At 51.1% G+C, this 26593-nt stretch overlaps 1 protein-coding gene across 4 annotated transcripts in view; it reads right to left on the reverse strand.

The window, feature by feature from the left end:
* SHISA6 (shisa family member 6) overlaps positions 1-24735 on the reverse strand; it is a gene marked incomplete at both ends in the record, with an annotated part of 242919 nt that extends 218184 nt beyond the window's left edge. For all 4 annotated transcript variants that reach the window (XM_079726183.1, XM_079726182.1, XM_079726181.1 and 1 more), the window contains 2 exons: positions 1812-1972; positions 24092-24735. In XM_079726183.1, coding sequence (XP_079582309.1) covers positions 1812-1972; positions 24092-24735 — 805 coding nt within the window. The remainder of the gene's footprint in view (positions 1-1811; positions 1973-24091) is intronic.
* Between the last annotated feature and the right edge of the window lie 1858 nt (positions 24736-26593).

Here is a 26593-nt window from a genome sequence, read left to right on the forward strand (position 1 = left end):
AGATCACCTCCTGCTCAGGCCACGCCCCCACATCAATTAAACTATGATCTCTGGGGGTGGGGCCCAGGTACCCTTAATTTTTAAAGCTCCCCAGGTGATTCCAATGTGCAGCCAAGTTTGAGAACTACTGGCACAACCTTTCAGTGTCTTCCTTCATAAAATAAAGGAATCCATCTGGACGAGTGGTTCTTTATTCTGTCTTGCATGTTAGAATCACTTTCAAGTGATTTTTTAAAATACTGCTGCCAGCAGCATCCCTAGAAATTCTGGTTAATTTGTGAGGCCCAGGCACCAGCATCATCAGCATTTTTAAGAGCTTCCCCAGGTGATTCTACTATGCAGCAAGGGAGACAACTACTTGTCTCAGGGTTTTTGCCCACTTCTTCTATTGCTTACATTTTAAACATCTATGATATTCAGGCTAAAAATGCATCTTAGACTTTTTGAAAAGGTGGATCTCTCATCCCTACTTTTAAATCAGGGATTTTTAACTTCAGAAGGGTCTATGAATCCCCTTAAATCCTATGCAAAATGTTGGATGGATATATATATTCATATGTATATATTTGGGGGAGGCGAATGTCCTTAACTTTTATCAGAGTCTCAAATGACTTAACTCTTATTACCTTAAAGGCAAGTATGTGATTTCTGATTTAATAAATTTAAGAAAATTAAAGAATGAATGGAAAACCAATTTGGTTTCAACAGCACATCTGCTCGTTTGAATTTGGGACACATCTATTGCCACCTAGTGGCTGCATATCTTTATTGCAGGTTTAGTTCAGACCATATAGCCCATCCTTTGAAAGCTATAGGGTGACAGATGTGAAGATTTCAAATCCAAGTATCAAAGCAGAAGCTGTGTCTGAGACTGGGGTCAGTAGTAGACTGGTAATGCTCACAGTAAGAGATGAGCTCCCCGCCTGCACTTATAAGGAGACCATCCACCCAGATACTTTGGATTCATGTCCCAAACTGGATTAGGACACTAGGGTTTCTAGACCTGACCGTTGTTACCTACATGCCTCAGTTTGACTGCCGGCTTGCTTTCTTACCAACTGTATGTGCTTGGGAAAATTACTGAGCCTTTCTGTTCCACATATAAAAAGAAGATAATACAAGCACTTCTAAGATTGCTGTGAAAAATAAGTAAGACAATACACGTAAAATGTTCAGCATAACCCTTGGCACAGCAAAAGATCCCAATAAATCTGAAGTTATATTATTTATCATTATTTCCTTGCGTTGTTTATTGTTCCATATGGGTTACAGTAAAGACCAAATAAAAGAGCAAAAGGTATATTACTATCACATGGCAACTCATCATATATCCAGAGAATCCACAGAGCACAGAAAAGGGTAACCCTACAACACAGACATAATCCTTACTCTCAGGAAGTGCCCTTTGAACATAATCCTTACTCTCAGGAAGTCCCTTTGAGATTCTGACAGTTCATCCGTCTCTACGTCTGAGTGCAGCCACTTCTTGTCACATATCTACCTTCCCACCATGTGAGCAAGAGGGTTACCATACTCCACCACCAAGGCTACTGCAAGCTCCTTTCAGGGAAGAGGATTCCCAGACATTCACTAAATCACAGACGGCCTAAACCGACAGCTCTGCTCCAGCCTGGACACTCACTGGCGGCAGTCTCCCACGCCACTCTCTCTGCAAGGGAACAATCCCCAGACTCTTCCACAAGCCACCTGCCCAGGGCTCCAGGACCGGCTCCTGCCCAGCTGAAGCAGAAACACCACCGAAACTTCTCACCAGCCTCAGCAGAGATGCAAGGTGATCAGCTCTCACTTACCTGGAGTCTGCTTGGCCGTGCGCACAGGAGTGTAGTGGTTTTTCGAGGATGATCTGACCGGCGTGTTCTCTTTGGGAGAGCTATCGATAGCCGAGATAGTTTCTCTTTCACAGTGTGCTATGGGGATTGGTCCCTGTTGTCTTAAGATGTCGGCCAGAGCCCTGAAAGAGGAGGAGACCACACAGTGAGATCCACCGAGCTGGTGAGTGCAACCACAAAGGAAGCTGGGCTACGTTCATCGGCCCTTTGATGGACGGAGACCCAGTATTCAGTTACAGTCACAGCATCATCTGGTGCTGGTCTCAGTGGGGATACAGGGGAGAGGCTGCCATGCCTGGGGGTACAGGCACTAAAAGGCTGTGATTAAGGTTTCCTTCTTTCATTCATTTCACACCAATCAACTCTGAGCCCTTTCAAAACGCTGGCTCCCCAAATAAGCCCGTATGCCAGGCAGATACGACAGCAATTGGCCCATGGAATGCCACTTCAGTGAAGGGCGGCCACCACTGGCCTCAAGTTCAGTGGCAGGTGACTAATATCAGGGGGACCAACTTCCCCATGGAAAGACACACACCGAGGAGCATGTACTCTACACGGGTGACCCAAATAAGTACAAAACAGAGCTCCCCTTGTCAAAGAAAGGTGTGATTTAGCTGCAAAGACAGGACATACAGATAAAACGATAAATATCAGAACACACGGATGGTGCAGATAGTGAATGCAGCTGAAGCTTAGAGGAAGAAGCAATCACAAACACTGGGAGGAAAGAGAGATGCACAAAGATGCTGCTGTAGCTGGAGAGGTCCATGCCCTCTGCAAGGGACCCAGGTACCCCGAGAGCAGCTTCTATTCACCCAATGCCTCTCTTCAACAGCCAAACATATGTTTACTGAGGACTCAGCATGCATTAGTCACAGCAGAGACAGGTAAAGAGAACACAATTCCTGCCCTCTAGGGGCTCAGCATTTAGGGGAAATCGCTCCCTGACCTGGTTTGGAACAGGATTCCCTCTGTGGGTGGGACAGGTGATACCACTGTCAGTGGGAAACAGACATGCAAGTAGGTTCTAAGGAGCCACAAGGGACCACCATCGGACATTGTCATTGCAGGGCCAGGCGCCCGATTCTGCGTGCACGAGCCAGGAGGAACTCTTCCATCTACCTGGGTTCCTGAGGGGTGGGCAAGGCACCATGCCCCAGACCTGAGACCTGGCTACACCCAGCCCGCTCTGAGGCTTCACTCCACTGGAATTCCAGCTCCCCGCACCCTGCCTCCCTCGAAAAGTGACAACCGACCGCAGCAGTTTAAAACGTGTCTGGGAGTGGATAGTTTCCTTTCATTATGCCGCCTCTGACATGCTGAACCTTCCTGGGAGAGGAGCATCAGGCTGGTAATCTTATCATTTAGTGGCATTTATATAGCAATTTCAGATTTTCCAAATGCTTTCCTGGCACTGGCTTTCTTTTTTCTCAGGCTCTAAGGGAAAAAGCAGACACACGCCACCACCCCATTCACTTCTGTGGACCAAGAAGTGAGGGAGGGGAAGACAGAACCTCACTAGTTTGGTAAAGGAAGTCCAGGCAGACCTGGGGCCTGGAATAAGAAAAAACATTGCCCTATCGAGTCAAGAGATTTGGGTTCTAATCCCAGCTCTGCCACTGATGAGTCGTAAATCTTTGGGCAGATTTGTTAACCTCTGAAGTCGAAATTTAATCTTTTTATCCCCCATCAGCAAAACAAAGGGTTTAAACTAACATGACCTCTAAGATCCCTTTTAATTCCAAAATGTGATCAATATTTTATATATTTTTTAATCACACATCCACGCACGTTACCTTGATTCCCTCACCCTTCTGTTTATCAAAGGCACTTTCCTACCATCTTTCTATGGTAAGGAAACAGTGACTTAAAAGTTATAACAGAGGGCTTCCCTGGTGGCACAGTGGTTAAGAATCCGCCTGCTGACGCAGGGTACACGGGTTCGAGCCCTGGTTCGGGAAGATCCCACATGCTGCGGAACAATGAAGCCCGTGCACCACAACTACTGAGCCTGCGCTCTAGAGCACGCAAGCCACAACTACTGAAGCCCACGCGCCCAGAGCCCATGCTCTGCAACAAGAGAATCCACTGCAGTGAGAAGCCCGCGCACCACAACAAAAACCCAACGCAGCCAAAAATAAAAATAAATAAAAATTTTTTTAAAAGTTGTAACAGAAATACAGACCAATGGAATCAAATTGAAGAGTCCAGAAATAAACCCATACGTCTACGTTCAACTGATTTTTAACAAGGGTGTCATGATCATGGGGAAAGAAGTTTCTTCAACAAATGGATATCCACATGCAAAAGAATAAAGTTGGATTCTCAAAATGGATCACAGACCTAAATATTTAGAGCTAAAACTATACACTCTTAGAAGAAAATTGAGAAGTAAATCTTTGTGACCTCGGATTTGGCAATGGTTTCTTAGATATGACACCAAAAGCACAAGGAACGAAAGAAAAAAACAGGTAAAGTAGGCTTCATCAAAACTAAAAACATTGCTGCATCAGAGCAGCATGAAGAAAATGAAAGACACCCACAGGATGGGAGAAAATATTTGCAAGTCATATTTCTGCTAAGAGATTTGCATCCAGAATATATAAAGAACTCTTAAAATTCAACAATAAAAGACAACAACCCAATTTTAAAATGGACAAGATATAATCAGACATTTCTCCAGAAAAGGTATACATGAAAAGTAGCTCAACATCACTAGTCATCAGGAAAATACAAATCGAAAACACAATGAGATAACCCTTTACACCCACCAGGATAGCTATAACCAAAAAGAAAACACCAAATGTTGGCAAGGACGTGGAGAAACTGGAGCTTTTACAAACTACTGGTGGGAATGTGAAACGGTGCAGACCCTTTGGTAAACAGTCTGGCAGTTCCTCAAAATATTAAACAGAGTTAGAGTTACTATATGGCCTAGCAATTAAAATACTCCTAGGTATATGCCCGACAGAAATGAAAACATATGCCTACACAAAACTTGTATATGAAAGTTCATAGCAGCATTATCTTTTTTTTAACAGAGGCCCATTCAAGTTGGTTTCTGCATATTTTATTTATTTATTATAATACATCAATGAAATGTTTCATTTCTATTTTTTATTTTATTTTATTTTTTGCCCATACTGCATGGCTTGCAGGATCCTAGGTCGCCAACCAGGGATTGAACCTGGAGCCCGAGCAGTGAAAGCGCTGAGTCCTAACCACCGGACTGCCAGGGAATTCTCCACAGCAGCATTATTAACAACAGCCAAAAGGTGGAAATAACCCATATGTCCATCAACTGAAGAATGGATAAACAACATGTAGCGTATTCACACAATGTATTATTATTTAGCCTTAAAAAAGCAATGATGTTCTGATATGTGCTACAACATGAATGGACCTTGAAAACATGCTAAGTGAAAGAATCCAGTCATGAAAGACCACATGTTATGATTCTATGTATATAAAATATCCAGATTAGGCAGATCCACATCAACAGAAAGTAGATTGGTGGTTACCAGGGGCTGGGGGAGGGGCAAATGAAGAATGATTGCTAATAGGTACAGGTTTTCTCTTGGGGAAGATGAAAATGTTCTAAAATCAGCTAGCAGTGATAGGTGGACAACTCTGTAAATGTATACACATCACGGAATTGGACAATTTAAAATTTAAGGATGAATTTTATGGTAGGTGAATCACAGCCTGACAAAGCTGCTATTACAAAAAGAAAGCTTACATTCTTTTTCTTGCCTCTCACGTTCTTACAAAGACCTCTCAGGTATCTATGAAAGAAAACGGTGTCATGTGGTTAAGACCACGCTTTTGGAAGGTCAGTACTAAACCTACATCAACGACAATGATTTTGCCCCTCAGGGGACAGCCGGCAATGGCTGGAGACATTTTTGGTTGTCACACAACTGGGGAGGGAATTGCTATTGGCAACTGGTGGGTAGAGGCCAGGGGTGCTGCTAAACATCCTACAATGCACAGGACAGCCCCCTACAGCAAAGAATTATCCCACCCAAAATGCCGACAGTGGCGAGGTTGAGACACTCAGATCTGCATCTACCTAGCACTATGTGAAGTGGGTCTTTGATTAATGCTCAGAGCAATCTAGTTCCAGAGATGTGTACCAAGGTCGGACACTAGGCTGGGCTCTGGGACAACTAGGGCTGGAGACACTGAGATGAACATTTGAAGTCAGGGGATCTTGGGTGTCTGGGCCATCAGTGTATCCCCGGGTCTTGGCACATTGCTCAGCCATTATTCAAAGAGAGAAAGGATGGCCAACAAACACGTGAAAAGATGCTCAACATCACTAATTATTAGAGAAATGCAATTCAAAACTACAATGAGGTATGACCTCACACTGGTCAGAATGGCCATCATCAAAAAATCCACAAACAATAAATGCTGGAGAGGGTGTGGAGAAAAGGGAACCCTCTTGCACTGTTGGTGGGAATGTAAATTGGTGCAGCCACTATGGAGGTTCCTTAAAAAACTAAAAATAGAACTACCATATGATCCAGCAGTCCCACTCCCGAGCATATACCCAGAGAAAAATATAATTCAGAAACACACATGCACCCCAATGTTCATCGCAGGACTATTTACAATAGCCAGGACATGGAAGCAACCTAAATGTCCATCAACAGAGGAATGGATAAAGAAGATATGGTACATATATACAATGGAATATTACTCAGCCATAGAAAGGAACGAAAATGGATCATTTGTAGTGAGGTGGATGGACCTAGAGACTGTCATACACAGTGAAGTCAGTCAGAAAGAGAAAAATAAACATCATATATTAACACATATATGTGGAATCTAGAAAAATGGTATAGATGATCTTATTTGCAGAGCAGAAATAGAGACACAGACGTGGAGATCAAACGTATGGATACCAAGGGGGAAGTGGTGGTGGGAGGAACTGGGAGACCGGGATTGACACATATACACTACTGATGCTATGAGTGATAACTAATGAGAACCTCTGTATAGCACAGGGAACTCTCTGCTGTGTGGTGACCTAAATGGGAAGGAGAAGAGGGGACATATGTATACGTATAGCTGATCCACTTTGCTGTACAGAAGAAACTAACACAACATTGTAAATCAATAAAAATTAATTTAAAAGAAAAAAAAAAACAAAGAGAGAAAGGAGTGAAGATCATCCTTGTCCCATCCTTGTAGGGCTTTCATCCCTTTTGTCCATATGGACGGTGTAAATGGCAAACTCGCAGCAGATTCGCTCCAGGCTTATTGGCCAAGGAGGACCTAGCAGAGAAGAGATTTTCAAGCTGAGATCAGCACTCCCAGGATGGGGGCGCCTGGGGGAAGGGGACTCTCAGTGCCCATCTCCTGAGAAGCCCTGCAGGATGCAGGCCCTGAGAGGTGAGACGTAAGAGGGAAGACACCTCTTTGGAGACCATCAGGCTCCCCAGAGCATCTCTGCGTGCCTCTGGCTTGCTGCTGGTGAATGAGTTTTAACTGGGTTACAGCCAAGCTGTCTCCTCCTAAAGGTAATGACTTGCGTGGTACCCTCTCCAAGTGCCCTGTTGGCAGGGCTGAGCTGGGCTGCACAGCCAAAGGGGACGGATGTGCTGAAGATTCAGGCTAGCTGGGGGCAGGGACCCTGCCCTGTGTGGTACCAGTGAGGAGGACAGTAGCCAGGGATGTGATCCTGGCCTCCTGAGCACCATCCTCCAAGAGCCCCCTTTTCCCAGTGCCCTCTGGCAGCCAGAAAGGTGGGCCTCGTTCCCAGATGGTGCTGGGTCCCCCTCTTTCAGCTCACACACCCTTCCCTCAGCTCTTCAGCTCGGTGACCTCCCTCCTCGCTCCCATTCCTCTCCACCTTCCATCCCCTTCTCTCCAGGGTGCTGGATAGGTATTATTCTAATTCTGAAATGTGCGATCCCAATCTCACCTAATTAATTTGGAGACGCCGGAGGAAATGGGTTAAGGCCTGAGCTACTTTCTCACCGTAGGAAAGAAAATTGGCCATTGAGGAAGCGGGAAGCAGGTTTTGTGAGACAGTGGCTGCAGCTCTCGGGGTCAAAGAAAGGGACAGAGACCCTTTGGGGTCGGAAGTGGGGGGAGAGAGAGGGACAGACAGTGACAAACCGAGAGAAAGGGAGCGACAGAGGGACAGAGGTGGAGACAGAAGGAGAGGGAAAGGAAACAAAGGGAGGGAAGAGATGGACAGAAAGGGAGCCAAACAAATGGGAAGGGAGTCAGAGACTCAGAGCCAGAGAGAGGCCGAGGGAGAGATGCAGAGATGACCGAGTAGAGAGAGATACAGACAATGGGACAGAGTCGGGGGGAGGCAGAATCAGAGGGTCACAGACAGACAGGCAGGCAGAGCCAGAGGGAAAATGGGACACAGAGAAACTCAGAGGAAGAATGAGATTCAGAAGGTGAGAGATAGGGAGATGGGATCAGAGAGGGACCTTCCCAGGGAAAGAGCATCTGGGGGTGAGAGACAGAGACGGGCCAGTGAGGAGTGAGGCTGGTTCCCAGCCAAGGGCGGCCCCCCGCCGACCCCCCCTGTCCCGTGCCCACCACAGAGGTCTAATTTAAGAACTTGAAGAATCTGGTTCTTTGTCCTGCTCATCCCAATCCCCCAATCTCCCCCTCCCCCAGAGCCACTTTGCTGCAATATCTGGATATAGGAAACAAAGGAATGTTTTTTGCCTGAATTATCTACCTAATTGCCTTGCTTCGCTGCACATGGATTCCTTGGCTTTCGTGGGTGTGTGGCGAGCAGGGGAGAGTTAATTAATTGGGCAGCAAATCTGAACAGGGAAAACATTCTGATCACTCAAGCCAGGAAATTTTTGCGTTCTTCAGGACTCGTTGCTTGTATACTAACCATCTGCAAAACTGAGATCCCATCTTACACATGGATAGCACTGAACAGGTCCTAAGGGTTTTACCTGCCTTGTCCGGCGTGGCGGCCGAACTAAACCTGGGACCTTTGCAGCTACGGTTACCCCAATTTTAAACACGAAACTGAGGCTCAGACTAATTCTAGGATGAGAACGTGACGGAACCAAAATTTCAACCCAGGGCTTCCGGCTGGAGTCCTGATGTCCTTCTGCTCAATGGGACTGCCTTTTATATACATCTCACTTTCCTAGGGATTGTCAGCTTGAATGAGTCCTCCCAGTCTCTCCAGCTGGGTCTGCTAATTTAGCAAATGCCAGTTAACATTAGGGCGTGGAGAAACAATTAGTCAATGAGTGGTTCAGGTCAAGACCAATTATTTATTCGCTTAACACCTTGGTTAATGTTGTCAGTGGTCCCAAGGAATGAAAGTGTGTTTGAATTTCCCTAAGCGTTGAGTTATTGCAATTCCTGTAGGGACCAAGCCTGGACAATATTTTGATGTGTTGCCACCTGTATTCAAGACACGAAATCTTTCTTAAAATGGCAAATGATTCCCTTAACATGAGAAAAATAAACAAAACCTCGGTTATAACTTTGCTTCATGGTCTTGCCAGCTTGGGAAATTAAGGGCCATAATTTATTGAGCCATTACTATGTGCCAGACAGAGTGCTAAACTCTTTTATGCATTATCTTATATAATCCTCAAAATGATCCTATACAGTAGGTGCTATCAGTAGCCATATTTTGCTGATGAGAAAACTAAGACTTTGAGAGGTTAGATATCTTGTCTGAGGTCACAGAGCTGGTAAGCAGTAAATCCAGATTTCAAACACAAGTAGCCTCTGTTACACTACAGAGGCTGACTTTATACCACTGAATTTTCTATTCACCTATTTGTCCATCCATCCATCCATCCATCCATCCATTAATCCATCCATCTATCCAACACCCCATCCGTCCATCCATCTTTCCTTCCAATCCTCCATCCACTTAATCACATTTATTTTTTCACCTACTGTGTTCCTTCAGTGGTCTCTGAACAGGAGATATAGAGCGTGTTCAATCTTTAGTAGAAAAATCTACCCAGACAGAACTCAGTGGTCACCCAACTGCTCATTTCTATTCACCTTACTGAGTCATGACCATCAACAGTAATAAAAGTTTTTACATTGTCTTAGCAGGCAACCTTCCATCAAATGAAATTCTGAGTAGAACACCAATATACTTCATTAGACTCCTGCTCTGCATGAGGCCAGAATAAGAGCCAGAGCCCTACTCTACCAAGTTCTTACCCTCCATTCAGCAGTCCCTGGACTTCATGGAGCTCCCAAGTTTGAAAACAAATGTGGCAAAAGAGTGCCAGATAAAAACGTGGAATAGTTTTGTCCCAATCTTCACTCACGGAGCAGGGGGTAAAACTTAGGTTCCCCCCAAATTAAGTGGGGAAGCTAGGAACCCTAGTTTACTGATAAGTCTTTTTGAGCTCAATTAACATGCTGTCCATGAAGACACCATGACTATCTCTGCTCACTGAAGTGGAACAAATGGAAACCAGCCTCTGCCATGTCTCTGGATCTGGGAGCCACATAAATGCCACGGAAGGGAGGAAATCAGTTCGGCTGGTGTTCAGTAAGTTTTTCCGTGCCAAGAGCAAGGCAAGCTGCATAGTTAAGACCCCCTAGTCAGGACCTTTCTCTTTTCGGGAGCAGCAGGAACAAATTTATGCTGTTGGACGGGTATGATAAAAGGCCGAACAGATGAACTATTCCATGAATAAACTATTCTGGTTAATGTTTTTATTCTTAAGGACTAATGAGAACACTCTTGTTTTTGAAGGATTTTCTAAAAGCGTTCCTGCCTAATTAAGTAGCATATACTGAATATAATTACTTAAAAAAAAAAAAAAGCAAAGTTCTTCCATGAGAGGGCCACCAACCTAATCTTTAGTTCTCTTCACAGAGAAAACTCAATAAAATATAGACAATCTAGGAAATGGAATCCTATAAAAACTGGAGAATGAACCACGGAAGATTCTGATAGCTACTTCTGTGGTCCTTCTCCCAGAAGTAGAGTGTAGACATTCTACTCTGGTTAAATAAAACATTCTGGTTATGTGAGTCCCGGATGACTGAGCTTTTACTCGACTCTGCCGCTCTGGGAACAGCTAGAATCCTCTTTACCCTCAGCCTCATCCTTATCTACTGGGCAGTCGGGTGCTTTTATTCTCTGAAACACGCACTCCGGACAACTGAAGTGAATATATTTTTAATAAACACGGACCGAGGAGAATGGCTTAATTTAGTTCTCCTTTTTTCTGGTTCTCTCACAGTCCACTTGAAAAACACAGCTGCCGGCTTTGTGTGTGCACAAGACCGCTCTCCACATACACAGAGGCTCCGAATAGATGGGGAGAATCTCCTTTGTTGTGATAACAATGTTTGTGCATCTGCACCCAGCCGTTCTGCAGGTCTGAGTTGTCCCCGGCACAATCGGAATTCATCATGGCCAATAAGCACAGCCGAACTTAGCAAGGGAAAGCTCAGCCCGCCTGCTTTGTTTTCCAGGCAAGGCAAGTCACTGCATCCCAATGAGCGCCTGACCTGGAGCTGTCCCTCGATGACGAGCCGCAGCTAGGTACAGGGTCGACGTGCATCCCCTGGGACCCCAATTCATCCCTAACGGCATCTCCTCCACACACGCCATTCCTTGCCTCTCATGAATCATGTGAAAATTTACCCAGGCCTGGGAAATTCGGTCACATCTACACCAAGCCTAGACTTTTTCAGAAATATGTGGACTGTTTGAGCATGAATCAAAGATCTGGACGCATCAAGGCCAGCTACCGTTTGGACCTGGGAGAACAGAACTGCTACCAAGACTTGTTAGCAAGGTCACTTGGGCAGCCAGGTGACAGATGAGTTCATAAATGCACCTACTGCTGCTCTTACTGTTGATACCCTTGGTGTCATTTTCCTGATTTGCTATAAACACAGACGTAAATCTATAGGAGACGTAAATCTATAGGAGACGCAAAATGAAGGCAGTATTGCCCACTGGCTAAACACAGGGATTCTGGAGCCAGAGTACCTGAGTGAGAATTCCAGCCACTTAGGATACTGGTGATCGTTAGGCAGCTACTTAAGTGCCCTGTGGTTCTGTGTCCTTGCTGAAAAAACTAAGGCCAAACTAATAAGGCCAAAAACAATGGCCACCTCTTAGGGTTATTGTGAGGATTGAGTTCATGTTTGTCGAGCGCTTAGAGCAGAACCTGGCACCTCGTAAGCACTAAACATGCGATTAATAAATCAATCCAAATACAGCCTCCCCGTGTCTAGAGGCTCAGCCAACAGAACCACAACGAAAGTCCACGCATACAGGTGCAAGAGGGGAGTCTTGGCGGGCTGACTCAACAATGCCAGATGGCAAAACTCCTGGTGTGGCGAGGGAGCCACATGGCACGGCTGTGGCTACGGGTCATCCTGGAAGGGACCCCCTACATCCCATACTTTCCCCTCAGGCCTAAGGTCACGCACCAGCTTTTGCTAAACCCTGAACTTGGACTCTGCAAGCCAAGTGCAAAGAGAGTGTCTATTTGTTCTTTCCTGTGAGGCCACCACAAATCGTGCTTCCGCAACCAGGCAAAGAAACTTCGAGATAAAAAACCAAAGGGATTCACATCATGGGCAAAACACATCAGGATCCTGTTGGGCTATTAAAAGAGCAAATGGGTCAAATGGGCTGGGGCAACATTTTCTGCAAAAGACTCAGTTATTTTTTTTCTTCCTACCTCCCTTTTTCTTTCTTTTCTTTCCATTTTTTTCTTCCTTCTATAAAAAAAAATTATAAACATCATTGTCATTTCCAAGTTCAAGTACCTTCCCATCAATGCCACTATTGAAAGGGTGGGGTACACAAGGGTGGGGTTGCCCAGGCGGGCAGACCTCATGCCAGGGAAGTCAATATTGGCTTCCCATGAGAATTAACTGGAATTGCGTCCTAACAATAGAATGGACCACCTCCAGGGGGAGGGGGAGCCCCAGCGGGAGGGGCATGAAAGCACCTCATCAGCCCCTTTCACCCAAGAGAGTCTATGAGTTTAAGATGCTAAAGACGAGCATTCCCGTGAGGCCACGTGAAGACAGCATTCTTATGTGAACGTAATGTTGGAGGAAAATGTATTTTCTTCTGCACCCCAGGGCTGTTGCATCTGAAAGGACAGACTCTGTGTTCCTGAATTTCCCAGGTGTGCGGAGATCAGAATGGGCCGGAGGTGAACACACCTCCACAACTTGATAGCCCCCAACCCACAGCAGGGCCAACAGGCCAGAGGGGGCCGAGGGATTCACCCAAGGTCATGGGCACAGGAAGTCACAGAAGTTGCCATTAGCCTGCCTCCTATCTCAGGAAGTGCTCTAAGGCAGGGAAAGGTAGATGACGACCTCCAAGAGTGAGGGTAAGGGGGCTTTGCTAGGGGTCCCTCAAGAGCCACAAAAACAGGCAAAGGAAGGGAGGTCCATGTCCTCTTCCATAAGGGTGCATCTAAGCACATCCTACCTTGTCCTACAGTGGTGTTGGGACAGCGATGCAGGAACAGGCAATAGGGAAAGAATGGAGGGAGGAAAGACAGAGATCTCTGTCCTCTTATCCCCCAGAGACAGGGCCAGCCGTCCTAAGTCTGCCTTCAGGATCCTAACCTCTTGTGCCCATCTGGTCACCCTGGCAAGATGGAATGAGGGGCGCCCTGGGTGGTGGCATCATCCATCACAGAATTCTCAAAGCCAAAAGCGAGAGAGTTTCTGGATTCTAGAAATTCAGGGAAATACAAAAAATAAACAAGAAACAAGAAGAGGGGAAATAAGCGGGAGCCCCCAGAGGGAATTCGAGAGGGAATTCGAAGCAGCCTACAGGCAAGCATCACCAATTCAGCAGAAATGGGGGCAGGCTAATCCCAGTCAATAAAACAGACAAGGAAATTATAAAATGCTTTAAAGGAAATACATTTTTACTGCTTCCTGGGCCACTGCAGGATTACAAACTAGGCTAAAAAACAACATTGATCTTTGGAGAGCTACTTTATTGAACAGATAAGAATGATTTGTAATTAGCATGCCAATTGTCTACAGAAGAGCCTGCTTGAAAACAGTCTGTCTTTCTGCCTGGCGGATGCACCCTGCACAATCTCTGCAGTCTTGTCTGAGCTATTAATCTGTTCATCACAGCTTTTTATCAGAGAGAGAAAAGGAAAGCAACTTTGCTGAGGTCCAATTTGGATAAATTTTGAATTAGCAGAGTCTGAACTGATGCAGTTTAATGAAGTTACAGCAGGACAAGTTCAAGAAGGAGAAAGGGAGGAAGCCGGGAAAGGAAAAAACTCAACAGAAGAGGAATCAAAAGAAGGACAGATGGAGAAAGCAGCAGCAGTGGACAAATCCACCGAAAGGAACAAAAAGAAACATTTTAATGATGTGACTGAAGAGAGAGAGAGAGAGAAGCCACAGATCCTCCGCTAAAGGCCAGGTTCTCTCGCAAATGCTCAGAGTGGGGAAGAAGCTGGCTGCTGAGGACCCGAGAACAGAAAAGCTGCGTGATTTCTCACAGCACGAAGAGCCTTCGGAGCCACCGGGATGGCATTCCTGGGAAAGCTCAGGCAAATTTCTCAGGATGCAGGAAAAAGTCAGAGGAGGTCCAAGAGGGAGGCTGGAAACCAGATTCTTCCCAGAGTTCTGGAGCAGCCTCAGCACTTGGGCTGGGCCTCCTGCCTGGTCATTTCAGGAGGTGGGTTAACACGAGCCCACCCTCAGCTGCCCAGACATCGGGGTGACTGAGGCCAGAGTCCCTACTGGTAGGATCCGAGGCCGATCCGAGGGCTGGAGGAGAAAAGCTCTCCTGGCAACAACTTCTTTGCTATTATGGGGTTCAGCCCCCTCTGTGCCCCTGGGTGACAGCAGGCGTCTGCATCCCAGGACCTCAGCAGCAGGGGGATGGATGGATTCTGGACACACCGCTGCGCCCCCTCGCTCCGGCACGCATTCTCAGGGTTCAAATCCCTCCTCGCTGGAGCAGCAGGATGGAAGGAAGAGGGAAGAGTTGCCTGTCTGGGTGTGAAGCATCCTTCCCAGAAGAGGACATTTGGCTAAGGGAACTGCGACTCTGTCCAGAGGACAGATGTCCTAAGTAATGAGACTTTAATGCCAGAGCTAATGGGAACAGTACACAAGACCACAGGCCAAAACAGCAAGGAAGAACAAGAGTGTCTGTGAAGCCTTCAGAAAGCAGCGACATCTCTCCCGAACACTAGGGGACAGGGCCAAGCTCGCAGCCACCCAGAGCCTGGCTGGAACCCAGCCTCCACAGGTCCCAAGATGGGGACAGCGGCTCTGGACGAGGAGGACCAAGGGTGGGGCTGCAAACAACGCTCAGGACCTCCACGTTCCCACCCCCACCTCGACCCGATGGTCAGGGACCCCTGCACTGGAGCTGCAGACCCCGGGGTGTGAGCCCCGCCAGGGACCACCACCGTGGCCGCGACCACACGTGACCGCCACCACCAGCCGCAACAGCTGGAGCTGGAGGGCAAAACCCAGGGCTCCTTCCCTTTCACAGGCTTTTCAAGACAGAGGGCTTCAGGGCCCGAGAAGCAGAGAAACGCGGGGAAAGACTGAGGGATGAGGAAGCAGGCCGCGGAGAGTGAAGACCAGCCGGCAAAGAGCAGGAGTGGGGCAGAGAGGCCGGGGTGAGCGGGCCGGAAGCCTGGGTCCTGCACGCACGGTGCTCGAGGTTATACGTGGGGCAGGGAGGGGAGCTGTGATAGATGGGGCTGTTGTGAGCCATCCGTCTCTCCGTCATTAAAACTGGCAATGGCCCGAGGTCCATCCTCTCGCCCCCAAATCACTTCTTTTCTCTAGTGCCCCATTACTCTCAGGAGCCAGGACTCCTGCAGAATTGCCCTGGGGTCCTTGCAATACTGTAAAGGTTTGCTGGGAGCGGGGAGCTGTTTTAAGGGGTTTTTTTTCAATTAAAACCCATGTGGTTTTGTTCATTTGTTTTTACACTTTACGTATTTGTATTGTCTTCACAGTCCTCCACCAACGTAATCCATTCTTGAAGAGGAGCCCTTTCACTGCCCTGGGCGCCTTCGTGCCCTGCGTGCAATGCCAGTGAGGCCACCAGCCCGACACTGAGGTACCCTGGTCTGTAGGTCACTCACTCTCCAGTCCCTTACAGCGATAACTCGCCCCAGGGCACGAGTGTGTGGGTCTTGGCTTTCTCAAGTAGACTGAGTATCACTGACCCGTTTACATTCAGAAAGGTGAGAGCCAACTGCCTTGTTGGCCCCCAAAGAAGATAGGGACCAACCATGGACCAGCTGTGCGACCCTGGGCAAGTTACTAAGCCTCTGAGTTGATCTTGTCATCTGTGAAATGGCCACCAGACCCAGGGTGGTGGAAGGATGCAGTGGGATAACGCAGGATGCCGGGTACAGAGGGAGCCCCGGAGAAGGGGGGCTCTTCTGAGGGTTTCCTGTTCCCCGCCCTGCTTCACCTATGTGACCTCGAGTCCTCATCCAACTGAGATCTCAGGTCCTCAACACCAGCTTCCTGGAGTGATGGGTGACGGTGTCCTGTAAGCTCCTGGGAGACAGAGTTCCCCCCTTCCTGACGCCTGGGCAGAGGAGGGGGGTGCCCAGCCGCGGAGGGGGGTGCCCAGCCGCAGAGCAGGTGCTCGAGAGGGACTGTTCGGGGGAGGGCAGGGTCAGGGGCTCCGCCTCAGCCCCTCACCACCCACCAACTCTCACTGAGAAGAAGGCATCCCGCCCCAGCTACAGCAGCACAGCCGCTGCTTCCCCAGCACCAAAGTGGAGTAAGAATTGGCCACAACTGCTGCACCTGGTGGCCCCTTGTCACCAGCCCTTAAACTCGGCCTGCCCCACCCTCGCTCCATTTCTGTGATCAACCTCGTGGAATGAACACACTTTTGGGGGGTATGGGGAGGCGCAGGAAACGCACGTTAGGACGCTAGTGGCGACGCCCACCGGAAATCCCATCTTCCTGTGCTTGTAAACGCTTCTGCCTCGTCGATGGCTCTCTGGCCCAAGTGGTGACCTCGTCTGGATGCCAAACTGCAGAGGGGCTGGCATTCAGGTGGAGAGGAGGGAGGGCAGGGCACAGCCGGCACCTGGCTCTGACCCCAAGCCTGGCCGCACGCATCCCAAAGAAATCGGGTCCCTTCACCCTCAGAATCAAATTGAGAACCCAAGTTGCATTTCTCATGCAGAAATGTGGGACCATTTTTTAACCCTTTCTGGGCAGTTATTTGAGCCATTTTCTGCATATTGAACCCCATTCTCTTCCCCTCTGTCCCAGCTCCTCCGCTGTCTGCCCAGACACATTGAGAGAGCATGAAGCTGATTTTCTTAAGGTCGGTAATTATCCTTCAGTGAGGGGAGGGGCTCCTTCCTAGTGGTCCTCACGAGCACGGGGCTCTGATGCCGGGCTGCCATTCAGTACCGGGACGCCTCCTCGGGGCACCTGCCTTTGGAGGCAGCTGACACGGCCCCTGGGCCAGCAGGTCTCCTTACTGGAGGCCCCCTTCATTTCTGATCAATAACCAGCCAAGCACCTGTTTCATCCATCGGCCTCAGCCCCATGACATCGCTGCTTACAAGAATCACATCTACCTTAGGAGGATAAAAATATGCTACCATCATGAAAAGTCAAAACAGCATGCATGGGCTCTGAAAGCACTTCCAAGAGAGGAGCCGTGGCAATATTTCCCAGAGAAGAATCAGCGTGTGGCCTCCCAAAGTGACTGCTTAGAAGGATGACACATTAGGATAGGTATGTCCTGGTTCTTTCCAAGGAGGACTCGGGCACAATGCAGGCAAAAGCCCCGAACTGCATGCCACAGACGTTAATTTCTCATAATGTTGGGACCCAAATGTCCAGCTTCATTAGCCATCCTCCCCAAAGCTTCTCTGAAGCCCTCACCTTGTATTCACCCTGGCCCTGCGGTCTCTCAGCCCAGAGCTGAGAAAGGGCAGGATGGGCACCAGTTAATGTACGTCAGCGGGTCACAGAGCTTTCTTATACACAGGGAGCCATCCTGGAGGACAAAGCTGAAATCACTCCCTCTCAGGACCACGGGATGCCTGGGGTGGTTCTGGTCTCTGGTTGGTTGGACCAGGTCGCACCTGGTCAGTTTCAGCATCCCCACCCATCTCTGGGACAGAGAGGAAGCATTCACAGCCCGTATTTTTCATTACAGGTTTCTGCCCATAGTTTTATCCAGTGACCCACTGCTCTGGTTCACAACTCTTTGGCCTGTGCTATATTTTCCATCTTCAAATGGGCTGCATTACTCAAATCTTATTAAAGGATAATAATAATAAACTTAGATCAAGGTATTGCCCTTTACAAAGGAATTTGGAGAAACTGCCAAGGACCGGGGAAGATGAACGGAAATCGTTTTAGTGGATGGAAACATTGAATGAGAAAGGGCTGAAAAAATGTAGGGAAGCAAGAGAAGGGAGAAGGCTGTCACTCACATCTCTAAATATCTGAAAGTTATTTGTACGTAAAGTAAAACAGAATAGATTTCCACTGGGCAAGAAAACGAGGCTGTGGCCCAGGATACCCGCACCCTGGCTTCTATAGTTCAAGATCACTCACCCCCCTCCCTGAGGACTCCTGGCATTGTCATCTGGCCTCCCTCGGCTTCAGCTGCTTGGCTTACAAAATTAGAGAGTTAAGTTAAACGACTTGCCCACAATAAAAATTCTATAGTTCTGTAATGGATGACTAAATAATAGAAAGCACTACTCTGCCTTTTCAGAACATTTTGGTTTTACTTCTAGAGATTAAAAAAAAAAAAAAGACGAGGTTAGCAATCTGTCCTGAATGGGTGTAAAATAAGCCTGCTCAAGGCCAAGGGTCTGAGACCCTCTGAAGGGTTGCTGGTAAACCCTCCCGCCAAGCCGTCTTCCCTGTCTGCAACATCCAAGAATGAAGATGCTGGAAGTGGGGGGGCGGTCATAAATGTGACTCAGGGAAAAATAACAGGTAGGAGTTTCCTAAGGTAGAGAAAAGAGGGGAAAAAAATCACAGCAGACAGTATTTTTAAAATGAACTTAACCTAGGCCCTCATACAGTCCGTCAGAGCTCCCTCCCCTGCCACCAATCTGATCTGGTCTAGACACAAGGAAGTTCAAACCACAGTACTGTGTATCTACGGGATATATGCTGTCAAGGGATGTACTGAGAATTGTAAGACAAAATGCACTTGAATTCACCCTAATGTCAAACACAGACTGTGCAGGACTTCGGTGGGGGCGGGGGTGGCTAGTGGTGACACTCAGCAGCCAGGGGCTGGGTGCTACTTCTAACACGCAGCAGGGACTCTGGCTGACTACGGCAAGGAGCCACAGAGTGAAGACCTCAGGGCCATCCTGGCAGGCCCTAGAAAATCCGGCAGGGGAGCTGGGAGGATGAAGCTTCTTTCTGCGAAGTTCCCTTTTCTGGATCCCAGGGCATGTCTGTCTGGGGTCACCTCTCTCGGTCGGCTCACTTTTTCAGCCCTTAATCACTACTTCCTGCACAACTGATCTGAAATCGACTGCACGCTCACTTGATCTCTCATTAAAACAGGTTGGAAACAGTGCGCTGGACTTTTTCTCCTCCTGTGTTGTGGCACCCGAGAGAACTGTGGGTCAAGTCTTAGTAACTCAGCAGCAGGTTCCTCCGAATGAATGTGTTCTGGGCGTGGGACAGGGTTGTGGGCAGGGAAAAGGGACCGATGTGGTGCATGCCTTCTGGGGCTGGGGTAAGGTGGCAGAGGCCAGGAAGACATCAAGCAACGTTCCAGGGAGGACTGTCCAAGGTCAGGGCTTTTTGCATGGCTGACCTGCTCAATGGAGAATGAACTCTGCTTTGCCTCGTGGGTCAAAGGTAACATACACTCGACAGGCTTACATTTTATAATTTGAAATGTTCCTTGCCCACAACGGGTGGGCAGGGCTCATCTGTTGAATGAACACATATGCACATAGCTGCAGGGGTCAGGAGGAAACCAAGCACGGAGCTGGGCAATGCCACCCACCTCTCTCACCTGATTACCCTCCTCCCTTTACTATTTTTGTTTCTTTCTGTCTTCCCGGTATCCTTCCCCGAACACCTCCCTCCATAAGCCTTCTTAATTCTTCCACAATTTCACTGCTTTCCCTTCGTGCATTTTTTTTTTTTTTTTACTCAAAGAAAATGGAAAACATGCAAGGCTAAGACCTTCAGTCCAAGGCAAGATGCTTTCTTTTTCTTTCCCAACAACTGTTATCTTTGAAGTTAAAAAAAAAAAAAACAAAACCAAGTTGACTCTCAGTTTAGATCAATTCATTATAGTGAGCCCACCGTGCTTCAAAAACTGGAGTGTTTGGCGTGATTTGACAATTCATTGCTCAGGAACCTAGGCAAGAGAACTCACTAAATCAGCCGGCAGAGCGGTCCCGCTACTGCAATTATGTGGTCTGTGAGGACAAAACAGAGCTCTTTGGGTTTGTAATTAATTTCTGGAGGAAGAAAAGGTAGGACACAGTGTTCCCTTGATGTTTCTAGAAATAAGCAGAGGAACCCGAAGATGAAGATCCCTTTTGATGGCTACCAGGGTCACCTCCTAATATGCTTCCTTTTCCCTTACAACATCGGTCATCCAGGTTTTTTTCTTCTCCACACCAATCCCCACCTTAAATTCCTCTATCCTTCATCCCTGTGCAGGCAGTGGGAGGACCCCGGGCACCTCTGGCCTCACCAACTTGCACCTACGGCATCCTAGTAGCTTCCTGACCTATCTGTTAATTAGCCATCTTTTAAAAAAGCCACATAGTTCCTCCCTCAGAATGATTCTCATCTCCAAGACTCTAATGAATGAACACAGGGTGAGGAGGAGGGAACGGGTTGGAATGTGGGACGGCTGGTTTGAAACCCAATGCCAACAGGGAGCCTGCCTCTGAGGCCGTGTCCTGGGCAGAGCCCCTGCCCTTGGAGGCCATGGCAGCCCCTCACTGAAGAGACAGCCCCAGGGAAGCATCGCAGAAGCCACTCGTGAAACACTGAGATGGGCGGACGCCTGCGGGCCAGCAGCTTGAGCCTCAGCCTGGGCAGGTGGAAAGAAGGGCTAGGTGGGGCCAAGATCCTGGTGGGAAATGGGGTTCTGGGTGGGAAAGCTGGGCACCCGATGTCCAGGACTCTCCAGATCCAGAACTCGGCTGCGCCTCTGGTCCCTGCGGCCACCTCCTTCCCCTCCCTGAGGTCCAGCTGAGAGTCTGTGCTCACGTGCTCTGGTGTGAGAGGCGATGGCTGCCCCCCAGGCACGGGCGGGGGGGTACTTCTCACACAGATGGCAAGGTCTAATCACTTCTGGAAAAGACTAAATCTTCCTCCCTGCGGGGGCTGGAGAGGGAAGAGAAGGTCCACCCTAAGGGGGGCAGAGAAGGCAGATGGCTCGTCCTAAGGCAGCGTCTTCCTCTTCACCCTTCTAACACCCCCACAAACACCCCTCCCGCTCAGCCCGTCTGCCCAGCCACCATCTTTGCAGAGGCTCACACGCTACAATCAGTAAAATAACCTTTGCCTTTCCAGAAGGGAAATGCCTTTGCTGAACTATTTCAAGGAGTACGGAACCGAGCGCGTATCCCACCTCTTCTGTGGACCTCTGAGGCGTATACATTCCTTCTCCTTCACTTTCCCCAGGGAGGACCCATCGTGGTGTGAATATTTATCTCCTTCTTCATCGTTCTCTCCTTTTCCCGACCCCAGGTCCCCAACAAGGCAATCTGCACCCCAAACTCCCTGAAACAGCAAGCAACGACCTCTGAGGCGTGAGCAAAGTGGGAGCATGGTGGTACCCCTCATGCACGCCCGGGAGTCGGGGGGCTGCTCCTGCAAACGTGCACACTCACCCCGACACGCCTGGGAAGGGAGAGGTTGGGGTGGGATGCTGTTGTGCCTGAGTTATCCAGAATGGAAAAATGCTCCTCTGACCTGCCCAAGGTCATTCAGGGAGTGTCCTCGATGGATCTCTCGTGCTCTATCCTCTCTCCCACGCCACTCCCAAACACGAAGACAGGCTCTGTCCCCTACCTAACGAGCATCAACATGATGGCTTCCCAAGCACTGAACAGGCGAGACTGCAGCTGCTGGAAGAGGTGCTGTGAACTGAATAAAATCAGGAGGTGAATTTGAGGGAGAAACAGCCCACATTTACATAATGGTCTGAGGGCTGAAATGCATCGCCCTTCCCATGGCTACCTCTTTCCCAACCTCGGCGAGAAACTGCCCCCACGGCATCACCACTGAGCCACACACCTAAACACACACTAGTCGCCCTGGTTTGGAGTGGGTTGGGGAGTCAGCGTGGTGGGGGGACAGTGACATCTCCAAGGTCAAAGCCCACAGAACGCAGGCCAACGCCAGCATCCAAAGGCCATCAGCATCCTCCCAGGTGATGATGAATAAATTCAGTAGGAGGTGGAAGGCAGGGCAGGGGGCAGGTCTCCCCAGGGGTGCAGAGAAGAACAGCTCGGGGAAGAGAGAAACCCAAAGAGAGCTTCGTGGGAATCCACTAGCAGGAGGTCCCGGCCAGAATGGGAAGTGTGACGAGAGGCCAGAAGCACAGAAGAAGGGGAAGGTGAACAACCGAGGGGACCAGAGGCAGAGGCGTAAGCACCAGGCACGTCTGCTTCAGGAAGCGGAGCCAAGAGAGAGAATTCTTTGCCAGACAAACCCCAAAGGAGGGAGCGTCTTGTCCTGCTTTTGCTCTCTCCATCCCACCGACCTTCTGCTTTTAAGAGCCAGCACTGACCACAGACCATGTGCCACGATTCCTCCGTCATTTTCCAGGACCAACCAGCCACAGACTTACTCCCTGAGAGAGAAGATGGGGGGCGGGATGAAGGCAGTGGCACTTCAGGGTTAACGAGTGAGGCTGATAAACCCATCTCCTCTCAGAAGCACCCAATTCCAACACCCGAGTTTGTCAACATGAAAGTACCCACACTTTGTGGATTTGACTCAAAATCTGCCAGAGTGTCATCTTGTCTCAACACTCACAGTATCCAGGGGGGAAAGAAATAACGCCCAGAAATTTCTAGCTGCCTGTCTCTCTCTTCATCAAGGTACAGGTGACTAATGTCCGCAGCAGCGGGGGAAGGTTTTCAGGCCCAAAGGATAACAGACAGAGTGCGGAGACGAGCTAAAGCTGTACGGCTCTCGGGGTGCGGGACTGCCGGACAAACTCAGAGAAACTGGTCTGGGCGGTGTGGGGTGGTCCCGATTACTAGGGCAGTGCCCACACCATGTGCCAGGGATGGAGGTATGTCCCGGGGCAGGGTTTGTTCCTTGAAAGACTGTTGAACCACGTCCAGCCATTCATCAGCACTAGGGGGCTGGAAGCAGAGCTGAGTTTGCACCCCCCTGGGGGCATCATGAACAGAGTTGTAAAGAGGGGCTGGTTTCCCGTTCCCGCGGGGCGCTCAGGGAGCTAGAGGGCGGGGTGGGAGGGAGGCAGTCAGGGTGGAACCTTGCACAACCATATTTCAAGCTCTTGGCGTAAGTTTCGGTGGGAGGCAGCCCCCACTGCCTCCCTATGGAAACAGTGAAAGATGCCCACCGGCTTGAACACAGCAAGAAGTGTTAACTCACAGAGTTCTGCCCACAGGGTTTAAAAGAACAAGTCCTCCAGTCTCAGCGGGAAAGCAAAGCATCCCACTCGGCAGGATGCAATGAATAGACACCATATGCCCTTGGTCAAGATGGAATGGTTAGATCTGCATTCCTTCTCACCCCAGGAGGCTTCTTTTCCGTATCACCCGCATCTCCAACACACGGGAACACCCAGTTCTCACTCTTTTCAGTAAGGTTCCAACATCGTTCAATCTCCTACATCCAAGATGACGCTCTGGTTTGACTCAGAAAACCGAATGCAGTAAGAGCCAGCACCGAGGCGCCCACCTGCCTTGAAAACTGCACCCTGGACCCCTACCCAGGGTTACGGAATGTGTACAATTCTTAGACTCAAACTCACGGACTCCACCACGCCCTACTTTGCCCTGTAAATCCCCCTACCAACCAGAGCATGCGTTCCCGGTTCTGAAGAAATGGAGAAGAGGGCACAGAAGGCTCCGATTTATTGCCTGTCAAAGAGGCAAGGGGTGCTCAGTTGACTTAAAAGACTCGAGAGAGAGACAGAGACAGAGAGACCCGGGAAAGGCGGGTGCCAAGAGCCAGGAGGACAGGGAAGCCTGGAAAGAGGGGTGAGGCTGCCGGGAGTCTGGGAGCAGGCCCCGGGCGGCCGCGCTCACCTGTGGATGTTCATCTCCCGAGGAGGGCGGTGGGCCTTGTCGTACGAGACCTTGGCGAAGACGCCGGCCACGATGACGAAGGCGATCACCCCGCAGGTGATGTAGACGGTGAAGTTGGTCTTGTCCTTCTCCGGGTCGTACTTGTTCTCGGGCCCCGGCGACACCACCTTGGTGCTGGGCGTCTGCACCCACACTGGACTCTGGTAGTTGGTGCACTGGCGCTGGTCCAGCTTCTCGTGGCGCTTCTTGCAGCAGAAGCGGTAGTAGCAGGTGCCGCAGCAGTACAGGTAGCCGCTTTCGCTGTTGTTGCACTCGAACTCCTTGTCATACTGGCCGCTCACGTCGTAGTAGCCCCAGCACGTCTCGTAGGTGACGGGCGCGCTGGCCGCCGCCGCCACCGCCGCCGCTGGCTGCCCCCGCCGGCTCCCCGCCTCCGGGCCACCGGGCGCCCGGACGGTGCCGTTCAGCTCGCGGCCGCCCCGGGCCAGGGCGCCCCCGGGCCGCCGGCCCCCGACGGCCGCGGCGCCGGCGCTCAGGGTCCGGTTGGCGGCGCGGCCGCGGGCGCCCGAGGCGCCGGGCAGCAGGTCCAGGGACTGGAGCGAGAGCAGCGGCAGCAGCAGCAGCAGGAGGCGCCGCAGCGCCATGGCGGGGCCGGGCGGGAGGGCGCGGGGAAGCTTCCGCGGCAGGCCGCTCCCCGTGCCGGCCGGCCTCTGAGGGGGCCGCGCGGGCCGGGCTGGCGGCGCGGGGCGGTCAGCGGCGCCGGGGCGATGGCGCCATCGGGGCGCGGGCGGCGGCGGCGGCGGCGGCGGCGGCGGCGGCGCGCGGTGCGCACGGACCAGCCCGGCGCGGGCGGCCGGGACTCAGGCTGCGCGCCGGCTCCGCGCTCCCCCCGCGGGCTCGGCGCGCCTCCCGGGCAGCCCCATCCCCCGCCGGCGGTGGCGGCGGCCCCGCACGCGGCTCGGCTCAGGCGGGACCCGAAGCGCGGCTCCCAGCGGCGGCTGCGGCGTGGTCCCGTCCGGGCGGGTCCTGCGGGACAAGACGGGGAGCTGGTCACGGGGTGGGGCGACCGGGAGGCGGGAGGGGAGGGAGCGCGCAGCCCTCGAGGAGCGAGGCTGGGGCCGGGAGGGGCGCGGAGCCCGCTCCCGAGACGGGGCCCCGCGGCCCCGAGGCCCCGGGCGCACGGGCCGCCCGCTCCCCGGCCGCCAGCCCCGCGGCGCGCCCGCGCCGCCGCCGCCGGCTCCCCGGGACGGAGCGGGCGGCGCCTGGGGTCGGGCGGCAAGCTGGGGAGCGCGCGGCGCCCGACCTCACTCACTCACCATGCCCGGCTGCGACTGCAGAGGCGGCGGCGCGGCGACCGGAGCGAGCGGCCAAGCCGGGAGCCGCCTGCACGAGTGCCGGAGAGTGTGTGAGAGGAGCGAGGGAGACACCCGCACACGCGGGAGCGCCGCGCGGGGAGGGGCCGGCCGGGGCCGGCGGGGGCGGCGGGGGAGGGGAGGCGAGCGGAGGGGGGCGTCGCTCGCCGCCGCCCACGTCTCCACGCCCGGGCGCCCGGGGGAGGGGGCCTCCTCTTCGCCGCTCCCCGCTCGCGGCGCCCGCAGCTCCGCGTCACCAAAGCCCAGGACACCGGTTCCTCAACGAGGCCAACAGGGACCCGGGAGCCGGCCCTTGGCGGGGCCAGGCTCCCCTGCGCGGGCCCGGTCTAGCCCTCGCGGCCGCTCCCGCCCCACCCCAGTCCGTGCGTGCGCGGCCCGAGCGGGAGTTGGGGTGTCTGCGAGCCTTTGCCTCTCCCTAGTGGCGACGCTCGCAGCGGAGGGAAGCGGTCAGGCCCATTGCTACAGGTTCCTAAACTGAGACCAGGGGTCAAGTGGCTCCTCTGAAGTTACTGGGCTACCAGCGAGCAGGGCCTACGCGCTCCTCCCCTTGGGCACTCTGCTGCGCACCCAGCATACAGGCAGCCCCAGCGCGGGAGAGCACCTCATTTCCTCTTTCCGGGGACTTTCCCCAGAGCGTTCGAGAAGAGTTAGGTAAGCTCTCCTGGCCTCTGAGCCTCAGCTGTGAAATTCCTCCGCTTTAGCTGATGGGGGCGGGGCGGGGTGGGGAGGAGGAAAGGGGGCGTTCCTGCGTGCTTACTGCTTGGGTCTGGGAAAGGAGGCCTGAGTCTAACTTTTAAAGCCAAGAGGCCACCCAAGGGGGAGTTACAATCCTCATCTTTGACCTGAGGGGGTGGAGTTGGGGGCAAGAAAATGAGAACAAAAAGCGACGTCCAAAATTCTGCCAACAGTCCTGGCCCTTTGAGCAAGTGCTCAGGTACTTAGGTTGAAGGCAGGGGACAGTTCATCGGTGTGTGGGCAGTAGAGATTGTCCCCAAAGCTGTCCATTCAGTCTCACGTGTGACCCAAATCAAGGATCCCCCATGCAGGAGAGGCAGAACGCCTCTTCTCAGAATCCGGAATGGATCAATTGGAGCTGAAACCCAGATTCCAAGGCCCCCGAGGGAGATCT

Source organism: Hyperoodon ampullatus, assembly GCF_949752795.1.
Source record: "Hyperoodon ampullatus genome assembly, chromosome: 19".
In the NCBI taxonomy this organism is placed as follows: domain Eukaryota; kingdom Metazoa; phylum Chordata; class Mammalia; order Artiodactyla; family Ziphiidae; genus Hyperoodon; species Hyperoodon ampullatus.